Here is a 26,306-nt window from a genome sequence, read left to right as displayed (position 1 = left end):
TGTAAAGGTAGTGCGTTCGGTTGATAACCGAACAATCGGTGGTTCGAATCCAATCGAGTGCGTTTTTTTTCGTGTGAAAAGTAAATTATGTGTTACACGTCACACGCCAAAAATACACTCTGATATGATTTCCCAAATGCGCCAAAAGAAGTAGAACTTCAATAATTAAATATAATGTCTAGCTAAATCGACGACATGTAAACTCTCTCACGGCAAGGCTTCGTGACACTCATTTTGGGAGAAAACCCCAGTCCCTTTAGAAAACCCCAGTCCCATGACAATAGGTCATGGAAGTATCTTACCTACTTCTTCTTTACCTTAGATTGGACGCTGTCCTAAAAGCAACACTGCGTTAATACCAAAATGAAGACATAGACAAGGAACAGTATCATGAGAAAGCTAAGAGGCAATTCGTGGGAAGCTCAACCATATATACTCAGGATCTCAGCCCTTGCACTATGCAACTTGGTGGCCGAGTACGCCTATCTGGTATGGCACAAGTTTGTTCACACAAGACATGTAGACACTGCGCTTAACAAAACCTGGCGGATCATGGCAGGGTGCTTGAAACCTACGCTTGTCACCAAAGTTCGCGTGCTTTCAGGAATCACCCCCCTCCAATCCGACGCCAAACTGCAGCCCGAGTTGAAAAAGCAGCCCAAGAGAGGGGCCCGTGACACGTCATGCATGGGTATCAGATGTGCAAAACCTGGCTAAAATCTAAAAAGAAAAAGTTTTATGGCAACAACTATAATACCTCTGACCGCCCCGCCCCACCTATAAGAAGATAGACTATCCGCATGGAAGGCAAACCTAGTCTCTGAGGGTCATGAAGATTAGGTAAAGCCAACAGAGCATCTCCCACCAGCCAGTCTCGGGTACCGTACATGGAAAGCCCTAAACTGACTAAGAATCATAGTAGGGCGCACCCAAGACAACATGGTGAAGTGGGGGTTCTTCGACAACCAAACCTGCGAGTGCGGTGAAATGCAAAGCATGGAGCACCTATTTTCATGCAAGGCTTACCCAGTGAGCTCTAGTTTCGATGAGTTTCCTACAGGCCTAGGAAAATGGTGTTGCCTTCGCCTACTTCTGGAGCGATAAATTGTAGATATTGAAGACCCGACACGACGAAGTAGACTTTTTCTCCAAGATAGACATTGCATTAATGGGCGCCATCCAGTTCTAGTGACATTATACATTGTGGATTAAACAGTGGGGAAAGAACTAAAATAATATAACTGCCTATCTATTCTATACACAATACTGCTATCGGCCTATTGGCGGCTATCGAGGGTGGTTTTTCATATTTTTTTAATTGAAGTATTTTATTTTTTACAATAAGTTAGTTGTAATTGTTATAATAAGTGCTATGTTATAACAGCACAACTATTGACTGTGCTAACTTTTAAAGCGAGATAGACGGTTTTGACTGTTTTGTTCTTCAACGTTTTAACATCCGTGGACCGGCGAACATAGGAGAAAAATTTTGCAGAATGATGTCATCCAGAAATAAAAACCAATATAGATAGAATTTTATTTATTAAATCTTATGTAATAAAATTACATTTTTGGTTAGTGCAACATCTACAACTTACTGCTTCTTTGTAAGAATATTTGATATAGTACGTGATTGCAGCATTGTATCTATCAGACGAAGCGCTGCATTAACATTATTTGATTTCTCTGATTGATTTTTATTGCGTATAACCTTTTGAGCTTAACGCTAACCCAAAGCGTCTTTTTTATGTCAGCGAGACTCTGGAAAATAACTCTCAGACCACAAGTATGAAGCTTTCTACAAATACATTTGCAGTATAATAATGACTTAATAATGACAAATTATTTTATAATTAGCCTTTTTTAAGTTTTTTCATCTTTATTTTCATACTTTTATGCTTGTTATCATTAAATAAGGGTTTTCTCAAAATATTTGATAACAGACGGGGTATCAAAACATAACACCTATTATTATTGAAAAACTACAAAAACCCAAAATATGTGATGTGATACAGGTCGCTAAGCTGATGAAATGGTAATAGGCTAAAGATATTGCTCGGCAACTGGACAAATGCTAGAAAAATGCAGTATTACAGTGGTATTAAACGATCATAAAGGCGACCCAAAACTCGCTGGATTGACAAAGTAATTAATGTACGCGACAGCAAAGAGACTAAAAAGAGTAGAATAAGTAAGAGAGACCTTCATCCAGGAGTAGATCGACCACAGCTGGTGAATATGGAAAGCTTTCTAGATTTATTGTATGTGACCACAAATTTACAATAATATTCATCTTGCCATTAAAGTAAAAAGCATTTTGGAAAAAAAACCGAGAAATAGAAAAAAGACCATTGCATATAAACATTTAAAGAAACCAATAAGAACTTCTAGTAGGAGTCAACAAACAAAAATATAGTTCAATTCATTATAGACTAGCGATAGCTTGCTATTTCGTGTGCGAGAAGTAGTCAATTAAATTTTACCTCCTCGTCATGAATTCTTTAAGTATATTTTTTATTCATTTTACTATCTGATATTTCTTCGTTCATCATGTCATGATCCAGCTTTGGGGCATAGGGCAAGTACAAGTTCGCGATACTTCCCTCTATCCATCGCCAGCTCCCGTGCCTTTCGCCATGTCAAACCTGCAGCGCGTAGATCGCTTTGTAGCACCGCTGCAAGATGAGGGAGAGCCGACTACGGTGACAGAACCCTTGACGTTGTGCTACAAGGGTACGTACTGTCACGCTCTCTGGTGACATCCGGAAGACATGTCCCAGTCACGTGAAGCATCTCTTCGTGATTACTTCAATCACAGAAGGCTGCCGTGTCCTCTCACGAGTCTTACAACATACTTAAATAATATTTTGTAAAGCGTCAATTACATTGAGCTTCTTTACGAGCTGTTTGTTGGCGAATTTAAAAGCGGGTGATTCAGCTACTGCGATTTGATGATTACACACAAAACTTTCCATTCGCCGAGAAGCCACAAGCCAGCGACTATTTTGACAGAACGTAGTTCGTTTTTTTACCGGGAGGTTGCTACTGCGCTCTACTGCGCTCTACTGCGCAGACGCAGTAGGCCCACACGCCGGCGCGTAGCGTATAAAGTTGATCGGCTTTCAACTTTTCTCGGTAGAGTGTTTACAACCTGCTTGTTAGCTTGTTCGATGATTACACTGGGCGACTTTACAGGCAGATTATAAATTCGCCAACAAACAGCTTGTAAAGAAGCTCAATGTAATTGACGCTTAACCGACGGGAAATGGTAATGAAGATTTAGCATTTACTCATTAATTTAAGTATAGTTTTGCTTAATATTTACATTTGCGCCGTTAAATAATAAAAATACACATACGACCGAGGAATGTAATACCGGTATTCCAGTATTTATTTATACCGAAATACCGGTTTAAAATATCCAAAATACAAAATTGTCGGTATTAAGAAGCATACGTTTACGTTCACGTGTTGATCGCTCAAAATACAAAATCAATTAATTTAAAAATTAATAGTACAAGAGAGGTGGATTGACATTTCAGATGTCTAATTATTAAAAAAATTATTACTGGTTCAGCTTAAAAAAACATAAATATTTTCCGACAACAAGATCATGTCGATAACCGGAAGTTGCTATAGTCGACTAAACAGGGGGGGGGGGGGGCTTGTTAGTCTACAGTTTTAACACGTGGGCAGGAAGTTCTTGTTCGACAGTACTTCTATATATTTTCATAAATATTTAATCCGATCACGGAATCTAACTAAAGGTATTTTTTGTACAAATAAGCAATTATACGATTATCATAATATTGTAATAGATAATATTTTATATATCTTTAAAGATCAACACAATATTATGTAACTTATTTTTTATATAAAATATGAATGTTTTAAATAGATTTTTATAGCTATATTTATTGATAGATACTTCTTTTTTTCGTATATATTTTAACGAATACCGGTATTCAATAAGAAAACCGAAATACCAGTATTGATATTTTCATTCGGTATTTCAATCCCTACTATACGACTCTCACCTTCTACGTATAGAACTATAATATTTACATCAGAAACATAGACAAAAAAAAAACGAATAAAAACATATTGCTCATCCCTTTCCACATCGAACGAGTGTTTGAACATTAAATAAATGATTCCGCCTTGGGATAGAATTTGAGCTTTTTGCTACGCCGCGCCTCAAAAGCTCTACGCGCCGTAGAAGTATTGCCTGGGCGGCGTAGATGGTGTAATAAAACAATACTTGATAGAAATATATGTATGCAAAGTTTACCATGTATTTCAAAAATATATATTGTAACGTTATGTGACAAGTGTTTTATGGTTAAAATTATACTTTCAATTTGTTTAGCGATACATTTTTTAAAAATTGACTACTGAAAGGCAAAAACACGCATTTGACTATATTATTGTTTACTTTTCAGTAGAGTAAAAACAATCATGACAAGAAAGCATTGAATTTATATATATATATATATATATATATATTATGGTTGCGATTTTCATCTTCTTCTTCTTCAACTATGTCCGTGCCTAATAGGATCATATTTATAGGCCTCTACAGAATGCAGGTTTATATTTACAGATTTTGTTTTTAAGAGAAATGGATGTCAGCCACTTGCTTAACCTATTAGGTCCATACTCTGACTAATACACAAATTGAAAGACAATATGCGCACTTGTCAGACCCAGGATATAAACCTGGGACCCACGACGTTATAGGCCGATGCTTAAGACGATACATCAGTGAAACGGCAAATAATTTTTAACTATAGGCGTGACGAAATTTTGGACTCACTGGCATTCGGAGAGCGAACGTCGAGGTGTTAATACGTCAATTTGTTTCGTGATGGTGACGGGGGTATTAATTCTTAAATCGTGTAAAGATGACTAAAAAATATATTATTATTGTTACTAATAGAACAATAGACAGAACATTAAATGGACGCATGTTGGATTTATATGACAAATTATATTTCGTTCGGCATATTGCGTCATTTGCACCCGCGATCCGCAATCCGCGCATCGCCTAGCCACGACTGAGGTATAGCCTTAAGCCGGGCGGCCAACGTCTTATTAAAATAGTTAATATGGTTTTTTTATTTCATTTTACCTATTATGTCTGTCCGCCAAAAAATAAAAAGAAATAAAAGAGTATATTAAAATTCTACTTCGAAACACCGAGTTACTTACCTAACAGAATAAATCAATACTCTACTGAGTAGAATATTGATTTATATACTAAATACTCGTATATATAAGTATAGTAACGAGTATTTTATTGGCCTCCTTTATGGCTACATACTTAGAAAGGTATGTGAATAATAAATAATTACAAGATAAAAAGAAGTTTTTATATACAACGTTTTTAAATTTTCTGTTGAATCATATAAACTTGACTTAACTAGCTTAAACGATCAAAAAAATTGTACTTGATAGAAATAATACTGAAGTGTCATTTTGAGATGTCATATTGATTTCCATAGTAACGCACTTATATATTAATAATTTAGTTGCTAGGACCCCAGACCCCTAGCAACCAATAATGGTGTCGGTGCATTATGCGTCGTGTTCTGATATATCCTAAAAGTTTCAAATGTCTAGCTAGTCGGGAAGTTAGTTAAAAATCGATTGTAAGATTTGTACCGGACAAAGAACCACCGGACAAATAAGAATACGAGCTAAGAAAAACGTTGTAAAAATTGATAGTATATAAATTTCAAGAATATGATATTTTTTAGCCTGCGACGCTAACAGGTTCTCAACATATTCTATCATATTTTTAATGATTTCTTTTAATATATCTTTCAAGTGTAAGGATAAGTCATGCTGTTACTGCCAAAACTCTCGAAATCATGTTATGGAGTTATTGGATTTTGAAGGCATGCCTCCTAAAATTAGACACAATGCTAATTTTTTTGTGCTTTATATATTATATCGTGCTACCGGTAGCTCGCGATGGCAGTTTTGGGAGCTCGTGTAGGATATTTATCATATTTATGAATTTGCCTCTCAAATTTTATTATTGGACTCCGAAATGAAATCAAGGCATTGTTTTGTTCTACCTACTTATGTAAATCAGACGTTTTCCACTATGAAGGTGGTTAAAAGTAGAAACAGACTCACAGATGTACATCTGATAATTGCATTCAAATGGGAGTGACAAGGTACTCACCGAGAATTGAAAAAAATGTGGAGGAAAGTGATTGCCATTCTTTTTACTTTTACTTATTTCATTTATTTTGTATATAAATAAATAATAAATAATTAAAGTACGCATTTTAGGTTTTATTGGAAGTCCGATGTCCTAATTTATTTAAAGTAATATAATAATACTCGTATTATGTATGGTACGATAAAGATGATGCTAAATAATTATTAAGAAGGAATATTATGTATAAGTAACTCACCAGACAATTTCAATTTCTGAAAGTAGCTCACATTCTTATTGAGCTTGGAGACCACTGGATTCTATATGATGACCTTGGATTTTTTTTCTAGCATACATATTATTAATTAAAATATATATACATAATCCGTTGTTAACTCTAAATTTCTAAATTATCGACTTACCAACTTTTGACAGCAACCCTACGATATGTGGTAGGTTATGAAATAAGATAAAATTTAAATGAAAAAGGCGGCATTTTATTTAGCTACGATACTTATTTACGGATATCTATATTATATCAGGCTACACAATATTTGGATTTATATTACACCCACGGTGGCTTAAGCGTTGGACTATCACGCCGTGGGTCTCAGGTTCAAATCCTGGGTCTGTGAAGTACACATATTGTTTTTTTAAATTTGTGTGTGAGTCAGGGTATGGACCTAATAGGTTGAGCAAGTGGCTGACATCCATGTCTCGTAAAAAACAAAATCTGTTAATACAAACCTCTACTCTGTGGAGGCCCATATGATCTTATTAGGATCGGATATAGTCAAATAAAAATGAACACAATATTTTATAAAATGTTTCAAGAGTTCCGTCAACAAAAAAAAAACGATTAGGAAACACTGTCGTTAAGGGAAAGATTATCTTCAACGTCTTTGCCCTGTAGTAATTTAATTAATATTTTAGTGGGCGAAAAATAATATATACCACGTCAGTATGGAATAATTTTATTTGTTTAAGAAAGTTACTACCAAGAATGCATCTCATTACACTTCGAGATTGCGAACGCTTAATCTCCATGAGTAAATTCTCGCTTGAAATTTCCGAGTTTGTTTATTTTCTCTACAACTACGTCTAAACCAAGCATAATAAACTCACACATACATAGAATAATATACATTACCTACATAAGAATGAGCTAAAATTTTATTTGTAGAATGGGATTATTTTTTCTATTCATCCAGGTTAAGGGAAAACTCATTTGGTAATTGCAGCTTTAAAAGCTCTAAGGATAAAGTTGATTTTAAACTTACTGTAATGAACATGTTATTTATTTGAATAAACATACATATTCGAATTAGATATGGATGAAATGATTATTATTATACTGTAATTTAAGTAACATTAAAGTAATATAATCATATGGATTATGCTTATAAAGTACTTTACAATGAACGGCAGAAAACTATTTGTTATGATTTTATTTCAATGAGTTGGAGTAGGGATTGCAATACCGGTCTTTCAGTATTTTTGGATATCGAAAAACCGGTTTTAAAAATCAGACAATACCGATATATTCGGTATTGAAATTTAAAACAAAATGTTTTAACTAACATACTTAACAGGTTTAACAGGGCTGTACATTTTTGTTGGATTATGCGATGTCTAGTTTACTTCCATTGTCATTAAACGTGTAAGTGTAAAAAGTATAATAAACTAATAAAACATTAGGTGAAATTATCAGTGGGGCACATACACATCCAAGATCACTTCATAATTATAAATTTATTGAAAGATCATTATTGAAGAAGTGCCAATCATTCAACTACTTACTAAGTATTTGTAAACATCAACATCTCTACCATATCTTACCTTTACCTATTTTTAATGGTTTTTCATATTATTATATGTAAGTACTTGCGTATTTAGATATTTTTTTCATGAAACATTAATATTTTAAAGAGAATTTTATATCTATATTCATTGGAAAATAATTTCTTTTTTCATATATTTCATGAATACTAGCGTTGGTATTTTCATTCGGTATTGCAATCCCTAAGTTGGCGTTAGTAGTTAGTTCACAGTAAGTATTTTATTTACAGTCGGAATTCCCGGAGTACTTTTATATTTATACAGACTTTTAATATTTCACAAAGCATATTTTGTATGATAGTTATTCATAATTATGGACTTAATTTTAACTTATTGAAAGAGGCTCGAGATTATAACACTAATCTCAAAGACATGCCCGGGGTAAGTTACATTTTGAATCGGGTACTTTGTTGAATTGGTCAATTAACAACTGATTCTTTATCAGGTAGGAAAGGGAAAAATAATTAGTCGTGGCTGCCGTATCCGGAAATTTGTACGTAAACAGTTCACCGCATGACACTTATTTGTGCGCTGCAGTACGTGAAACATGAGTTCGTGTAACATTTAATCAAATGACAAGTTCTTCATTGAATATTTCACTGTGGAGTATATTTGTACGTATGCTACAACATGTGGAGATGTCTTTACTAGGTTAGGTTAGGTTAGGGTTAATCTAATTGGAACAGTACTATTTGCAAACTATCACCGCATTTTGTAAGATACATATAAATGTATTCCACAGTGAAATGTTCAACGAAGAACTCGTCATTTGATAAAATGTTATCCGAACTCATGTTTCACGTACTGCAATGCACAAATGCAGAGCACGATGAACTGCATACGTACAACTTTTTACATTTTAAATGTAACCGTTGGCTGCTGCTCGACTGCTTTCGTCTTGTCTTTTTACTGAAACGCAAAGCGTACAAAAGGTGCGAATTTAAAAGAAACCAAACTTGTCCTGCTTTTGTCAGTTAATTACGATCACCACATTACATACGTATTCCATGTATTATTATGATGAAAACAGTAATGATTACTGATACCTCTTCCTCTTACTTCTTGAATAGGATGGAAGATGTATAGCAGTATGCCTCTTTGCCGGAAACAGGCGCGCACATAAGCCTATAATTATAGGCGAATGAAAATATTACCTACTGTGGTGTTATTACAAAAAGCATACCTAAAGACAGGATATCGTGACGCTGGACACCAAAGAAGGAAATGGACACCAATAGTCAAACTATTAAGCCACGTGCAAACGATAATTGTTAATATTAATACTTTCGACCGAAGGTAATTGATGGAATTTGAATTTAAATTCTAATGGATTCAAGCTCTGTACTATTCCATTTAAGTCGTTTCTCGCGACCCGGGTTTTGCCTTTCGGCATCTTCAGGCGTCGTGTACACTCACCAAAGGCAACACACACACTGACAACGAGCACTAAATTATTCTACCAAGAAATAGTAGAAATAAATAGAGCACAGTTGCAGCGCTTACCTGTATTGAATGATCAACTTAACTTTCATAGTAGCCCTTTGTTATATCCTATATGATGTTTTACATATTTACATATGATAGTACAGAGCTTGAATATATTAGATATTTGTTAAGTTGAGTCGGGTCTAGAACGATTCGGCGCCGGAACAACTGGGTGCCACGCAATCGAATGAAATTCGAAAATTGATAGATAATCGTGAATTATACCTACTTTTAAAATATATATTTAACATTATTATTTATATTTAAATTATTATTTAATACTCGGTGAGAATTGAAATATACACACGTAAATAATGATTTAATTGCGGATATGTTTAAGTTTCAACGAGAAGAGAGTTTTTTTATTACTACGTTTTTCTTAGCTCGTATTCTTGTTTGTCAGGTGGTTGTTTATCCAGTAAAAATCTTGCAATCGATTTTAACTAACTTCCGGACTAGCTAGACATTGAAAACTTTTAGAATATATCAGACCACGATGCCAATGTATTCTTTTAATACTTTTAGCCATCTTTAAGTAGAATTGAATTCATTTTCAGTTAATTCTGTTTTGTATGAAAAGTTATTTCGGAAGAAATCCGTAATCCAATCCACTATTATTGGTTGCTAAGGGGGTGGTCCTAGCAACTAAATTATTTATATATACGTGCGTTACTATGGAAATCAAAATGACATTTCAGTATGCTATATTTGTTTGTTTGTTACAAAATAGCAAAAAAATGATTTGTTGATAATTGCTTTATTTGTCCTAAATTATTAATACATAGAATTGTCAAGTTTATATAATTCAACAGAAAATTTAAAAACGTGATATATAAAAAGTTTTTTTTATCTTGTAATTATTTTTATATAAAGCCTCAAGCATGACAATTTTCAATCCGCAATAGAAAATATTATGTTAGAGTAAAATAAATTAAAACTATTGAGTATTAGATAGAAACTGATTAAAATCCCTCGTCTATCTTATGTATAACATCGAGACGAACGTCTATTTATTTCATTCGACATTGCGGCGCCCAATTGTCCTGGGGCCAAGTTGTCCCATTACCGTTACATATAATAATAAAAATACATGAAGGAATAGCATATGATTAAAAGATACTTATTTTTTATATCAATCACTCCATTAAATTACTTCAACTATTTTTTATAATTATTTAATTTAAATAGTGGAGTTTGTACACTTTTACCATATACGTAATATTTGTTATTAACTTACGTACATAAAATCTTTAAATAGCAAAAAAAATGATATGGAAGCCGAAAGTCATGTTATTTATGTTTTTATAAAAGCGTCGCTGTAGGATTGGTTTGTCGAATAGACCAAATGTGAAATGTTCAGGAGACAAACAACGAATTTCATTATTCTATATTTAAACACATGGAGGTATTTAAATTGTTGTTTTTTACAGCATGTGAATGTTATATTCGTTATTATAGTAATTTTAATAAAATTATGATTCTGGTCCATTTAGATACAAAAAATCAATCTGCATTAAAAGGTCGATTTCGACAAAAACGGATATTCGACAGTGAAGTTAAAGTCCCTCCACCAAACCCGCCCCGTACCACCCTCGGTCTTAATCGAGAGTATCACATGACCCATCAATTGGTGATGTGAAGCATCTAAGAATTGGCCTGGGAGTGTCCTGGGAGAAGATGCCCAAGACTTAGATTGCTACGCTCAAAGTGAGCTCTGACTGAGTTTACTGAGTTTACTCTAATGCAAAGTGCCAGGGAGAGAAAAAGCACATGGAAATCACTAAAAAGAAAATGAAGCTACTTGTTTATTAAATTAAAGAACGAAGCTAATCATACAGGCAGCAAAATTTATGTGAAGAGATCTTCACGCCCGTAGTAAGACGCCGCAAATTTTTTGAAAGCAAGATAATTGGCCTTAGTAGCAACCAGGTCTTACGGGCCGATGGGTCCAACAGCTGGTTGGACCGACCTGAGCATTTCCTCCCGTTCGGAGCACATACTCAGACACTCCCATAGGATATGGTTGGCATCCTGTATTTCCCCTCCGCATGGACATGTCGGACGGCTTGCAAGTCCAAGCTCGAAGAGCTTGCCAGCGAATCCACCATGACCAGTCACAAATTGACTGGTGTAATGATCTAGAGTCAGGTATTTGGTTATCTCCATTCGCCACTGTATGTCTGGAAAAAACGTATATGTGTGCCGGCCCTTGGTCGATTCGTTCCACTTTCGCTGCCAGGTCTTAAAGGCTGCATCGAGCGACATGAGTCTAATTCTGCGATATTCGACAAACCAATCCAATAGCGACGAAATATTATCTATGCATAAGAATAGTAAATAGTTAGTTTTATATAATGTCAATATTTATGCATTACGCCCTTTAGATATAATAAATTATATTAGTAAAATATTGATTGCTAATTTTACTACTGTCAAAAAGATATTATAAGTACATAAATTGATATAAATATTTCATACCACCTGACTCGTATTTTCTAGTAGGTACAACAATACAATTCCTAGCACTTCTATCAGATTTTCCTTTCCTATAAAACCTGTGTCATTTTATGATCGAAAGCGGTTTCCGAGCTTTTATAGGTTATGCCATTACGCCTCACTTTAAAAAGACTTAGGGTTGCTTTTGAGGTCTATCCTGATAGACCTACATTTTCCATATTGTATTTGTTTCAAGATAGCTTTAAACTGAAGGCTGTAAAACCAAGGACACGTTGTATATTTTGTTACATAATATTTGAATTGATTTGATTTTCCTTTGAAATGATAACAATTTTATTTTAAATAATTTATTTAAATTTATTGTACTATCTTCTGGGTTCTATCCGCTGCTAGATGAAGGGTTTATATAGCTCCTTCTTCTTTAGTTATTCGCTACCGCGTACATCTATTATTCGTCACCTCAATACTACAACTAGATAACTCTGATTGGGTCATTGTTGGGGAAAATGAAATTTAAACTTTACTTGATTAACATAAATCTAGGCTATAATTATTATTTAAAATAAAAGTGGAAAATTGTGCTTGTCTAATAGGGAACTATAATTATTATTATATAATTTTCAATTGTATGAATAAATATTGTAATTTTTTTTCTAATTTATTTAATGCATTTATGGTTTTAACGGTCCAAGTGCGCCACGTAGGTCAAAATGGAGATTTTATGATATTTTCAGACCATAATCCTGGACATTCTTTAATTGTTGTAGATAATTTATTTATATAATTTTAAAGCCTTATTATCCTTTATATTGATTTTAATAAAGTATTTTTATTACATAACATAGTATTCTTTTAAACCTCTCAATCTAATGTTTTAGAATATAGTCATATTTCAGTACATCCATATGCAGTGGTGTTAAGATTTTTTAGATTTATTAATTTTTATACGCATTTATAAAAACATTAGTAAAATTAATGTTAACATTATATAGTGAAATATTTACGATAAAAAATTATATTTTATAATCTCTGTGATCCCAAATTTGACAAGAATTAGGCATTTTATTATTCAAAAAAATGGGCACAATTAACACATTTGAAAATAATTCTAAAGATACTGATTATACGCTATGTCTTTGACCATTCAAATGTGATAAACATCGTGCCCATTTTTTGAATAATAACATGCATAATTCTTGTCAAATTTGGGATCACAGAGATTATAAAATATAATTTTTTATCGTAAATATTTCCCAGTATTTCTAACAATGAAATGAACTTGAAAATCTCACAACACGAAATTTAAAAAAGAACTGTGTCCCAGAGTTAACCATAGTACGAATGGATAAAAGTACAACATTCCAAAACGTATTATCTAAGTAAAATCAGTGGAAAGCGTAGCAGAGAAATATGCCGTGTTTCTTGGCTTAAGAACCTCCGTCATTTGTAAAGTGCATCTCCACTGAATTGTTAAAGATAGCAGACGGCAGTTGCGAGGAGTAGAGGTAGGCTTTTAAGATTCGATATAAATAGTGCACACTAGACTTTGTCAGTCAAATTATTTATTTTCATTGAACTAACACTACAATTTTTTAAAACTCTTTCTAATCCAAGCCATAGTAGATAATAGTCCAAAAATATTCGTTTATCTATATAATATCTAAAATAATTCCATTAAATCATACGTAATTTTAGATATTTTATAGATAAAAGAATGTTTTTTATTAATTATGATTTATTTAGGCGAGGGCTTAATGAATTTAAAAAAAAACTAAATAACACTTCTTCTTATTTCAACGAAAATAAATTAGTTTGATTGAAAATTTTGTCGGATCACCCATAGCATACCTAAACTATTATTGTTTGATTTGATTGAATTTTCTGAACTAACTAGTGTCATCTGCAAATAATTATTGTATTATTAGTTCAATGAAAACAAATAAGTATGACTGACAAAGTTTAGTGTAAGTACACGATTTATGTCGAATCTTAACAGTCTACCTCCATCCCTCGCCACTGTAGACAGCAAAGCAAATATCGGCCACATGGTAACTGGCATGAGAAGAAGAAGATCCAAACATTGTACGAGTTTTGTAAGACTTTGGAATATAACTGTAATGGTGTCTTATAAACTTTTCCCATTAGACACTTGATCGGAATTTCTTAGCGTTTTTTGTGTGATAATTTTTTTTTTATTCTATACTAAAAAAAAATTTTACTTTTTTATTTGATGAAAATAAATAATTTTAAAAACCTCAGATACTAACATATATCGGGGGTTACTCTTAAGATGCTGATGTCGCTCCGATGTTATTGATATCTGTTCTGGAAGGTTTCGTTGTGTGTGCGTGATATGGTGCTTCGGGTTGTGAAGAATGATACACAGTGTTTGTATTTCTTGGTTTTGTATTATAGATAATAATTTGGATACACACGCCAATACACAGGACTGGGACATTAATTTTTATGTTGAATTTAGTAGGATTGACATTATGATTTTAAGGTTGAAACGTTATGCGGAGTTGCGCGCATAATTTGACTGTATCGTTGAAGAGCCTGAATGTAACTAATTTACTGCCTGTCATTTCATGTTCGCATTACTATCTATGCTATATAAATGATCATAGATAATAATGCGTCAGTTGTAGCGTTGAGTAAATTTCTACAAATACTCTTAAGAAAAAATCATAGATACAAAAGCTTTTATAAACTGTCAAATGTCTCTGTTATGTGTCATCATCTTCCGCATGGTTGCAAAGTTGTAAGTCACAAAACGATATGGAGTTTTCATCACTTTGCAAAACCCTCCGAAGGAAGATTAGAGAAGACCTTCGTAAATTCAATGTAAACCTCATACAAGCAATTGTGAAAGCAGGCAGAAGTCTAAACAAAAACAAGCAATGCTTGTCGATAGGAAAACGTCAAATCACAGCACTAAAAGCAAAAGATGGTTCTATCGTCAGAAATTGGGAACACTTGTTAAGCCGAGTGGAAGAGTTCTACAGCGATCTCTACAATGATGACACTGACAATACGACTATAGACTTAGATCTTCAGAGAAATGGAAATTCGGAAGACCATACTCCCGAAATTACATCCTGGGAAGTAACCCATGCTTTAAATTACATGAAAAGTGGGAAAGCCCCCGGGGAAGACGGTTTAACGATAGATATCCTCAAAAAAGCAGGAAAGGATGCAAATGAAGTACTTGCACAATTGTTCACAGCCTGCATATGCAAAGAGGATGTCCCAGAGGTATGGAAAAATGCCAGCATTGTCATTCTTCACAAAAAAGGTGACAGAGAAGACCTAGCAAATTATCGTCCAATAAGTCTACTCCCTATTCTCTACAAGACGTTCACAAAAATTCTCTCAAACCGTCTGCAAAATGTACTAGACGAGAACCAACCGAGAGAACAAGCCGGATTTAGAGGAGGATACAGCACTATGGACCATATCCAAGTCGTCAGAGAAATCATAGAGCGGTACCAGGAATACAAACTGCCACTATGCATGGGTTTTATAGACTATGAGAAGGCGTTTGATTCGATAAAGAAATGTTCAATACTCGACGCACTCAGAAAACAAGGAATCCCTGGACGCTATATAAATATTTTCAATAATATATACAGTAGCGCAACAGCATCTGTAAATCTCCATAAACCATCGCGCAGATTTCCTATCAGCAAAGGAGTCCGACAAGGTGATACAATCTCACCTAAACTATTTACAGCTACCCTTGAAGACTTATTCAGGCAACTTGACTGGAATGACAAAGGGATCCCCATAAATGGAGAATACCTGAGTCATCTGCGCTTTGCCGATGACATAGTAATTTTCTCGCAAGACTCAGAAGACCTCCAAAGCAGAATGCAGGAACTCGCTGAAGTAAGCAACAAAGTAGGTTTGAAAATAAATGTAACAAAGACGAAAGTCATGTTCAACTGCTTTGCAGGCCAAAAAGAGATCCTCATCAATGGCACTCAGCTCGAACAGGTGAAAAGCTACATCTATCTGGGACAACAAGTATCTATAGATGGATGTATATTTGATGAAATCGTTCGCAGAGTAAAGCTAGGCTGGAGTGCTTTTGGCCGCCTGAATAATGTCTTCAAAAGTGACCTTCCACTGTGCCTAAAGCGCAAAGTGTTCAACCAGTGTGTGCTTCCCGTGATGACATATGCGTGTGAAACATGGGCCCTAAGTAAAAGAGAGATCCAGAAACTTAGAGTAGCACAACGTGGTATGGAGAGGTGCATGCTGGGCATAACGCGAAAGGACAAAAAGAGGAATGAGTGGATAAGGAAGCAGACAAGGGTTTGCGATGTAATAAAGTTTATTAAAAGCCTTAAATGGAGATGGGCTGGACACATAGCTCGAAGAAGAGACAATCGTTGGACAAATCTAGTCATCCAGTGGTATCCAAGAAGTACAAAACGTCCACAAGGTAGACCTAGAGGCCGCTGGATCGATGAAATGATAAAGTTCTGCGGAAGTACGTGGCAACGCAATGCACAGGACCGAGAGAAGTGGAAGCAACTTGAAGAGGCCTTCATCCAGCAGTGGATAGATTCAGGCTGATGATGATGAAGTCTAGTTTTTACTGTGACAAATCTATTCTCATACGAATAATCCATTTTAGTGATTCCGCAAGACATCTAAGAATATTATAATAATTGTCAAATAAATTATGCTATATTCTACATACATATATATACAGTAACGTTACATCCAAAATTACCCCTAGGGGTGCTATATTACACTTACCTGGACACTCCGTAAATGATTTACCTTTCTGATTTAATTAGTAAGCCTTTGGAGATATTTGCGGAAGCCTGCGAGGTATATTTAATACGTTGGGGTAGGTTGTTTTCATAAGACATGCTATGACTTACATCAAATTATACAACTGTTTATTTTCAATTATTGAAATACCTTTACAGAAGTTATATTTCTTTTGGGGCGTTTGGTAGAGAGTGAAATTGAGAGCCGTTACGAAAGTAATTGACAGTATAAAGTTAGCTGCGAATCAGTCAGCTGTATACAAACGCAAGTTTGATAGTAGAATTGTACCGTTGCCGAGGCAAAGACTTTATTGTTGTTGGCCAAAATAAAATAAAAACAACGAGAAATAATTATATAATTTATTAAGTGATATAAGTTAAAGTGTATAAAAATAAACCAGTGGCACTCCAATAAGCGGCTCTCCTTTATTCTAGTTTTTATTGATATGGGGCTATTAAAACGTCAATTCTATCTAATATCATACTTTATTTGACAGATCTGAAACATAATGTCTTGCGCAATGATGTGATCACAGCCGACCATAGTGACCATAGACTAAGGAGTATCGATTATTTTGCTTGATGAAAAATATTCTTTCGCGTTGTGAAATGTACTCCTTTTTCTATGTGATTAGCTGTCAAAACTAAGCTTACTTATATTTTTAAGTGTGATAGGTACCTACGTTACTTTTGTTTGGTATTATTTAGTTTATGTGAAAACTATTTTCTAAATGTTTGAATATTTTTGGTTGATGTGAATTTTGACTAACGCGGTGTGTGATAATTTTGTTTTGTTACGGCAAAGAAGTATAACTTCTAACGCGCGTACATAAATAAGTACACGCACCGAACTTTTTTGGTAGAGCTTTAAATTACACGAATAAAACGAATGCAGAGTAAATACTTTTTTTTACTAATTTTTTACTAATACTTTTTGCTCGGTAATCATACAAAAATACCTTTATTTGTTAAACATACGCCAGGTTTTGTAATTTGTCGTACAATAAAAACTTAACATTGACTTATTTTAATAATTATGAAGAATTTCATCAATTTCATTATTCTCGTACACTTTTTTTAAAAAAATTGGTGAGGTAATACACATTTGTAAACTATTTCTTTTATTCAACGAATAATTTATAAGATTTGAGAAAGTATCACTTTTTGTAATGAATATATATAATTTTGAAACACCTCAGATGTATCGACAAGAAAAAATCTTTTTTAAAAAAAAAAATCAATGCCCGACGGGACTTAAACCTGTAACCACTGAATTTGTGCCAAATTCCTACATACTACTTGATTATGACGAAATTAGTTGTAGTTTTTACATGAAACATTTATCAAATAATATCGTTATCGGTTTTAATGTTTTATATCAAGCTATAAATTAAGTGCCTTAATTATTAGCCGACAGCTGTGTAAATTTATAATAGGTTTTAATGAGAATTTTTTGATGGCGATATAATTTAATTAAAAAAAATAATACTTACATAAAATTGTATTTAAAATTCAAATATTCATTATTAAATTAATTAACAACTATCAAAATTGTATTGTGACATTTTTTTTAAATCAACACCGATTCTGTTTGTTCTGTGCGATAAAATAATAATTGAATGTTAAATAGTTTATCAGCAAAATAACAGTCATGCACGTTGCTGTGTTAGCACCCTTTTTTATCTCGATTATAGTACAAAATTTTAAATAGATGTGAAATTATAGTATTTTTGTACACGGTGATTTTTTCGTATTGAATCCTTCAGAATTATAATATTTTTGACAGATTTACCGTACAATTGTACTATACTTACTAATACACATTTTTCAATAAAATTACAGTACAATTAATACTATAATATTATTATAGTACAGATGGCAAAACTGGAACGTTGTATGCTGATTTGGAGATAAGCGGATTGATAACTGGGATTTTTATAATTATTTATTTTGAGCAATGTTATTTTTTAATTACTTTTAAAATGTGATTTTTATGAAGGCTTTATACAATATGAAAATAATTATACGTACTAAAATGATTGTATTAAATGCTATTTTTATTAAATAAACTCTTCAATAGGTCACTTTGTATTAATACCTATTTGTATATTTATAATCGACTGAAGGTACTTAATGGAATTTGTAATAAAATGTAATAAAACATAAATCTATTAGAATTTAGGTCAGTTTGTATTGTACTCGTAGTTTCAATTGTAATAAACTTCACATTATTATTTAAGGGTTTATTTTCCAAGGAAAACCTGATAAACTGAGATACTTAATCTTTAATTACCACATTTAAATAACATGCTAATTATATCGAATGGCCACCTAATCGTTACGCGCTAGTTGCGTCTCTACCATTATATATTTATTTATCATTAATATTTTACATTGTTATTAAACTTTTTAATTACGTTCGAAACTAAGGAGATGGGTCTACATAGAGCGGAGAATGTATTAATAGTTTTTTATTTTTACGATAAATGGATATTAACCACATGCTCAACCTAATATGTCCATACTCTGGATCTATTGAAAAACAATATGAAATGTATTTGCCACACCCGGGATTCAAGCTCGGGATCCCCGACATACAAGCCGATTCGGTAGCCGCTCGGTCATCGTCAGCGATATTGTTACATTGCATTGCATAGTAACAATAATAGCGTTACCGGGCCCCCGTGGTAAATCTCTCATGAGATAATCACTTATGGAAAATACACTAGCTTTACCGAAATATATAATATCTATTGGGGAATGGAACAACTGGACGCCAGGACAATTGGCCGCCGCACTGTCGTAGACACGTAAACATAACGTCGACGATGAATTTCAATCAGTTTCTATCTACTACTTAGTAGTTTTAATTCATTTTACTCTTAACATAATGTTTTTTTTATTGCGGATTGAGAATTACCATGCCTAAGGCTTTACATAAAAATAAAAAACTCTTTTTTCGTTTGAACTTAAACATATGTACGTGTGCATATTTAAATTATCACCAACTATGAATAATAATATTAAATATTTTTTTAAAAAGTACGTATAAGTACCTAACGTCTGTTTATTTTCGAATTGCTTGGCGTCCAGTTGTCCCGGCGCAAAATCGTCCTAGACGCATCTACTGATCTATTCAAATTGAAGTATTTTTTAATTATGAATATTTTAACCATATGCTTATGGTATTATTGATAGCTAAATAGTACAATAATGTTGACAGGTGGCACTGCCATCATAAATATAATATAATATTACCATTGATTACATGTGCGGAACAAAGACTTAAATGTAATTTATTTTTGTTCTCAGAGTGCCAGCCCCGCACGTGGTAGCAGCACGCGCCTACCGCATGTCGTTGGGAGCAGCTTCACCTCCTCCTCCATCGCAGGCAACTGCCACGGCGCCAGCCTTGCACCGCCTCGCGAGGCTACTGGCACAAACTCCAAAGATCCAGACCCAAGCTCCTTCTGCCAGCTCTCCGCAGGGTGAAGAAGGAGGGGTTAGAAGACTTAGTTGGGAAAGGTAACTATAGTATTTTTTATTTTTTCTGTTCATTTTAACATAAGATATAATTATTATGTGAAAAGCCACATAATAATTGTAAATAAAGACAATATTCAATGAACAATTACAACTAACGTATTGTAATTGTTGCAATAAGTGCCAATTCTTCGATACAAACATACCCTAGATAGCTGCCGTAGCGGTCGAAAGCAGTCTTGTGTATAGAATAGATGCGCAGGTGTGGTTTGGTTTGGTTGGGCCGATACTTTCAATGCTTCTTTTTTAAATATTAATAATATTAATACTTTCGACTGAAGGTACTTGATGGAATTTGAATTTAAATTCTAATAAATTCAAGCTCTGTACTATTCCATTTAAGTCGTTTTTTGCGACCCGGGTTTCGCCTTTCGGCATCTTGAGGCGTCGTGTACACTCACCAAAGGCAAACACACACTGACAAAGAACACCCTTAACTATACCTTATATAGTAAATCAATTCAATAAAGTAGGTAAAAACTCCATTACCTACCTATTTAGTCAGAGGTTACAATAAGAAATACAATAAACAAATTATGAATAGCTGAAGTGTCAGTAAAAAACCTAATTAGTAAAAACCCTATCTTATTAATAACACTACACTGGACAGCATATTATTATAATAAATCGTCAAACCTAATAATAGGTCAAAATTCTTTATAACAATAAAAATACTACACTCAAGAGGTGTAAATCGTCAATTCTAAGAAAAATAATTAATCGAGTTAACTAATGAGATATTAGTCTTAAATAATACTCTTACAAGGTACCTACTTTTATAACATTATTTTTTAACAAAAACAAAATTATACATATAAACTCGCTTAATATAATATAATATATAACTCACCTAATATAATATATATATATATATTATACAACTATACATACCTAAATCCTCATCCATAGACTCTCATACAAACATATATAAATTTTGTGTCAATACAATTGACCATCATAATTATAGTCTCATATGTAAAACATCATATATAGGATATAACAAAGGGCTACTAGGAAAGCTAAGTTGATCGTTCAATATAGGTAAGCTCTGCAACTTTGCTCTATTTATTTCTAATATTTCTTGGTAGAATAATTTATAATCACCCGTATGACTGTGAAGTAGTTTTGCACCCTTTATTTTATATAAACAATTACTGCTAGATTTAACGTCGTATATCAGATAGAATTTTTGTAAGCTAGATGACAAAAAATAATGCTGGATTCAGCAAAAAGTGCTAAGTTGGACTGTTAGTTTCGCCAAAAGTTTTTAAATGAAAGACTAACTGCAATTATTCTTCTTGTAGCTTTTTTTTCAATTTTGAATAGCAAACTGTAGTCAATATCATGAATACATAATATGTACTCGCGTTAGAAGTTATACTTCTTTGGTGTAACAAAACAAAATAAGCCGTTACCTAAGTCTATTAATATTACAGTGGATTAGGTTAATGAAAACGTACGCGATTCATCTGTGTCTCATATAGCACATGATAATTGTAATTTAATTATTGTATTGGACCAAAACTCATCTTTGCCATACAGCGGCTATAATCGTATCAGAAGTGCCCATGATGAATTATTAAAAAATCAAATTTTAATATATTTTTTGAATTATTTACATCTATTTACATTATCACAAAATTCATTTATTTATCGATATATAATTTTACTCATAAATAATACTTACATACATATAGCCTCAAATCTGATCTGATCTTTACAATGAAAAATAAATATACACTCCAATATAAATAAAGTTTTATGAATATAAATTTACAGTGTAGATTGTTAGTCTCCAGAAATTTGTTTATAAACATAATATGTATTTACTATGACACAATATTGGTTATGTTTACACACGTGCTCTTTACTTGGTTTTATTGAACGACTAATTAAATGACACTATGCGCATGCGCATGTACTCTTGAGACCGAAATGAATATAATCATAATAATACATTATGTGTTACATTAGCGTATTCGTCACACGCCAAAAATACACTCTGATTTATTTTCCCAAACGCGCCAAAAGAAGTATAACTTCAAAGAATTAATATTTCGTATTCCGGTTTAAAAGTAAAATATCTAATATTTCGTTTTCTTCCCGCGTTGCAAATAATATACTCGACCTTCATCTAGCGATCTATCCAAACAAAATATTTTTATTATTTTCATAAAATGTTTGAAACGTTTTAAAATTATTCAGAGGAGCGTTTTGTTGAAACCAAAAAGCTGCTCAAAGAAGAACTTTTTGTATTAAATTTACGAACTGAACAAAATTCTCTGCGTAGTAATTCTAAACTAATGATTATGCAAACCGTGGAAACCTTTATAAAAATGTTTAACCCACTTCTATGAAGGCCTACAAGCAGTGTAGTTGGTGATATATTTACTCGAAAAATAATATACATACGCCTTTTAAAGTATAATACGCAAAACGAATAGTGCGAATTAATCGGCAAATAATGAAATCACAATGTGTCGTAATACTGCGGTCATCGTAATGGTTCTATGTAAGTTGTACGTATGCAGTTCATCGTGGGACACTTATTCGTGCGCCGCAGTACGTGAAACATGAGTTCGTATAACATTTTATCAAATGACGAGTTCTTCGTTGAACATTTCACCGTGGAATACATTTGCACGTCAAGTTTCAATGAAAAATAAATATACACTCCAATATAAATAAATTTTTATGAATATAAATTAACAGTGTAGAATGTTAGTCTCCAGAAATTTGTTTATAAACATATATATTTATTATGACACAATATTGGTTATGTTTACAATACGTGCTCTTTACTTGGTTGTATTGAACGACTAACTAAATGACACTATGGGTACGAACTACATGACTGTAACTAAATGACGCTATGACACTAAGGGTACATGCGCATGTACCCTTGAGACCGAAATGAATATAATAATAACTTACAAAATGCGGCGATAGTTTGCAAATAGTACTGTTCCAATTAGATTAACCCTAACCTAACCTAACCTAGTAAAGACATCTCATAAAATTTGCCACATGTTGTAGCATAGGTACGTACACATATACTACAGGGTGAAATGTTCAACGAAGAACTCGTCATTTGATTAACTGTTACACGTACTGCGGCGCACGAATAAGTGTCCTGCGGTGAACTGTTTACGTACAAATTTCGGGATATGCATCGTAATCCAGTGTGCAAAGCAATGGGATCTCACCTAGCTTCGATTCTCGGTGAGGTTACAATACATTTATGTGGTTTTCTCAAAACCTGGGTGAAACCAAAATGATTTTTAATACGTACCTTATAAAAACTAAATAATGGAGTGATCCGCGACATCGGTTAGTAATTAAGGAATTTTACTAATTATTGATACCAACCTTAATTTAATATACTAAAACCGATTGCCAACATTATAACGCAGTTCGATAAGCATTTAATGTAACAAGTACTAGTTAAAATTATCGTGATTCAATAAGTTCCCGTAGCTTAATTGTAAAAGCATACTGGCGCGAATCCAGCAGATACAGGTTAAAGTCCCGTCGGGGGTCGTATTTTTTTTCTACAAAAATGTTTTTTCTGTTGTTTATAACTGGGACAACAAGTGTCTATAGATGGATGTATATTTGATGAAATTGTTCGCAGAGTAAAGCTAGGCAGGAGTGCTTTTGGCCGCCTGGATAATGTCTTCAAAAGTGACCTTCCACTATGCCTAAAGCGTGTTCAACCAGTGTATGGTTACCGTAATCACATATGCGTGTGAAACATATACCCTAAGTAAAAGAGAGATCCAGAAATTTAAAGTAGCACAACGTGGTAGACCTAGAGACCGCTGGGTCGATGAAATGATAAAGTTCTGCGGAAGTACGTGGCAGCGCAACGCACAGGATCGAGAACAGTGGAAGCAGCTTGAAGAGACCTTCATCCAGCATTGAATAGAGTCAGGCTGATGATGATGATGATATGCATGAGATGTTTTCGAATTATGTATATTCATAATTTGTTTGTTATTTTTTATTGTGATCCTCGACTTAATAAGTAGGTGATAAAGTTTTTACATACTTTATTGTATTAATTTATTATATAAGTTAGAATTAACTGTATTCGTTGTCAGTGTGTATTTACCTCTTAGCAAGTACGCAAGTAGCGAAGGGTGGAGGTAGGCTATTCAGATCCGCCATAAATAGTGCATATTAAACATTGTTGGCCATACGTCCCTAATTGTAGACTGTACTTTACAGACGGTGTTAGTTTTTAAAAATCAATTAAACCCTGCCTAAACGAAACCATAATAGTTTTGGTATACTTTGGGCGATATGACAAAATTTTGTACACTTTTTGATTCATACTTATTTGTTTTCGTTAGATTAAGAATATATTATATTATTACAAATATTGTTAATTCATTTTTTTTAATTCATTAAGCCTTGCCTAAACCAAACTATAATAGATAAAAAATATTATTCTACCAGTCCTATAAAATATTCAAAGTTATGTATGATTTAATTGCATAATTTTAGATGTTTTATAGATAGACGAGTGTTTTATGACAATTATCTATTATGGCTTGGTTTTCGCTGGGTTTAATGGAATCTTGAAAACTATCCAATGACATCTGTAAATTGCAGTCTTATTTCAATGAAAACAAATATATCTGACTGACAAAGTTTAGTGTACAGTGTACACTATTTATGGCGGATCTTAATAGCCTACCTCCACCCTTCGCCACTGGTACACATGGCACACAACTCGCGAATTACTGATATATTAAATATTAATACTATCGACTGAAGGTACTCGATGGAATTTGAATTTAAATTCTGTCCATTAGAATTTAATATATTAAGGTTCAATTCTTGAACAGTCAATGAATATTTGGTCAGCGAAAGGTTTGTAACAGCAATTATTATGGTACGCATTCTTATATACAACAAGGTTTCAAAATATGGCGTCCCGATTCAAATTACAAAGTGTTTTATGTAATAAATATGGTACATTATAATGCATTTTTCCATATCTGGAAGAGATAAATTAATTACTATTTTCATTATAATTCACTATAGTGGATAATTAATAATTTAAGCATTTATAACAAAGTCGATTTAACCTTTCTGAATTAACAATAATGACAACGGGACAACTATGATAAGACTTTAGATGATTATCTACCTTGATTCCAATAGGAATGCATAGTAGACTAACTTATCCAAATGTATAAAATCGTGTCTGCCAAAAGTTAGTAACTCTGGCCGTTTCTTCATAGATAACCTTTTGTACTTTGTAGACACTTTATAGACACTCGTACACATAGTGCCTGAAGATGCCAAAAGACGAAACTCGGGTTGCAAAAATGACTCAAATCAAGGCCTGAACAAAAACGATGCATGAGTGCGAGTGAGAAAGTATTCGGCACCCTTATAATCTCTGCGACACGCGCTAGAGTAAGATAAAAGGTCTACATATTCTTGAGTCAGTTTCCAAAAGTATCGCTGGCAAATCGTGGTGAATCGCTTCACGTAGCATCGATAATCTGCGAGTTCGTGTTGCTAAATTTGCTATTTTTTGTGTTAAACATAAAGTCAGTGGTATATATTTTTAGTTAATTAAGTAGGAAAGGTGGTTCTGCGTGTTGTATTAAAATGTGGTAGCCGTACTGATAAGCAAGAAGATGGTATTACGTTTCATAGGTAAGTTGATACATGTTCGTGACAATTTATTTGTATATTATTATTTATTTTAATATCAGTGACCTAGTGTTTCTTTAACATAACTTAAATTATGGATATCTTTACCTAATGGTTGCATTTTCACCGTTTAAAAATACTATATAACGTAAAAAAAAAAAAAAAATATTTTAATTCTGAGCGTCTAGTGCGAGCACTTTGGGCGAGCACTAGCGAAATGGTCTATGGTCTCGAACATTTGTAGGCGAATGCGTTCGCTCGCCCACAAACCAAACGCACGGCACGTAGCTTCATTTAGCAATGCAACGGGTGGCGTCTAGATGTATCTTTAGTCTATGACTCAAATGGAATAAATA

General features: G+C 33.4%; 1 protein-coding gene across 1 annotated transcript in view; it reads left to right on the top strand.

Moving 5' to 3' along the window:
* LOC147070327 (uncharacterized) overlaps nt 1-26,306 on the top strand; it is a 160,031-nt gene that overhangs the window by 108,616 nt on the left and 25,109 nt on the right. Inside the window, exon 4 of the mRNA XM_085949876.1 lies at nt 20,047-20,259. Within this exon, the coding sequence (XP_085806002.1) occupies nt 20,047-20,259 (213 nt within the window). The remainder of the gene's footprint in view (nt 1-20,046; nt 20,260-26,306) is intronic.

Source organism: Rhyacophila brunnea, unplaced genomic scaffold (assembly GCF_057557595.1).
Source record: "Rhyacophila brunnea isolate RB1 unplaced genomic scaffold, BYU_Rbru_1.0 scaffold_22, whole genome shotgun sequence".
Classification (NCBI taxonomy): Eukaryota; Metazoa; Arthropoda; class Insecta; order Trichoptera; family Rhyacophilidae; genus Rhyacophila; species Rhyacophila brunnea.
The sequence above is the reverse complement of the archived record's forward strand: the minus strand, read 5'-3'. Positions and strand labels throughout refer to the sequence as shown.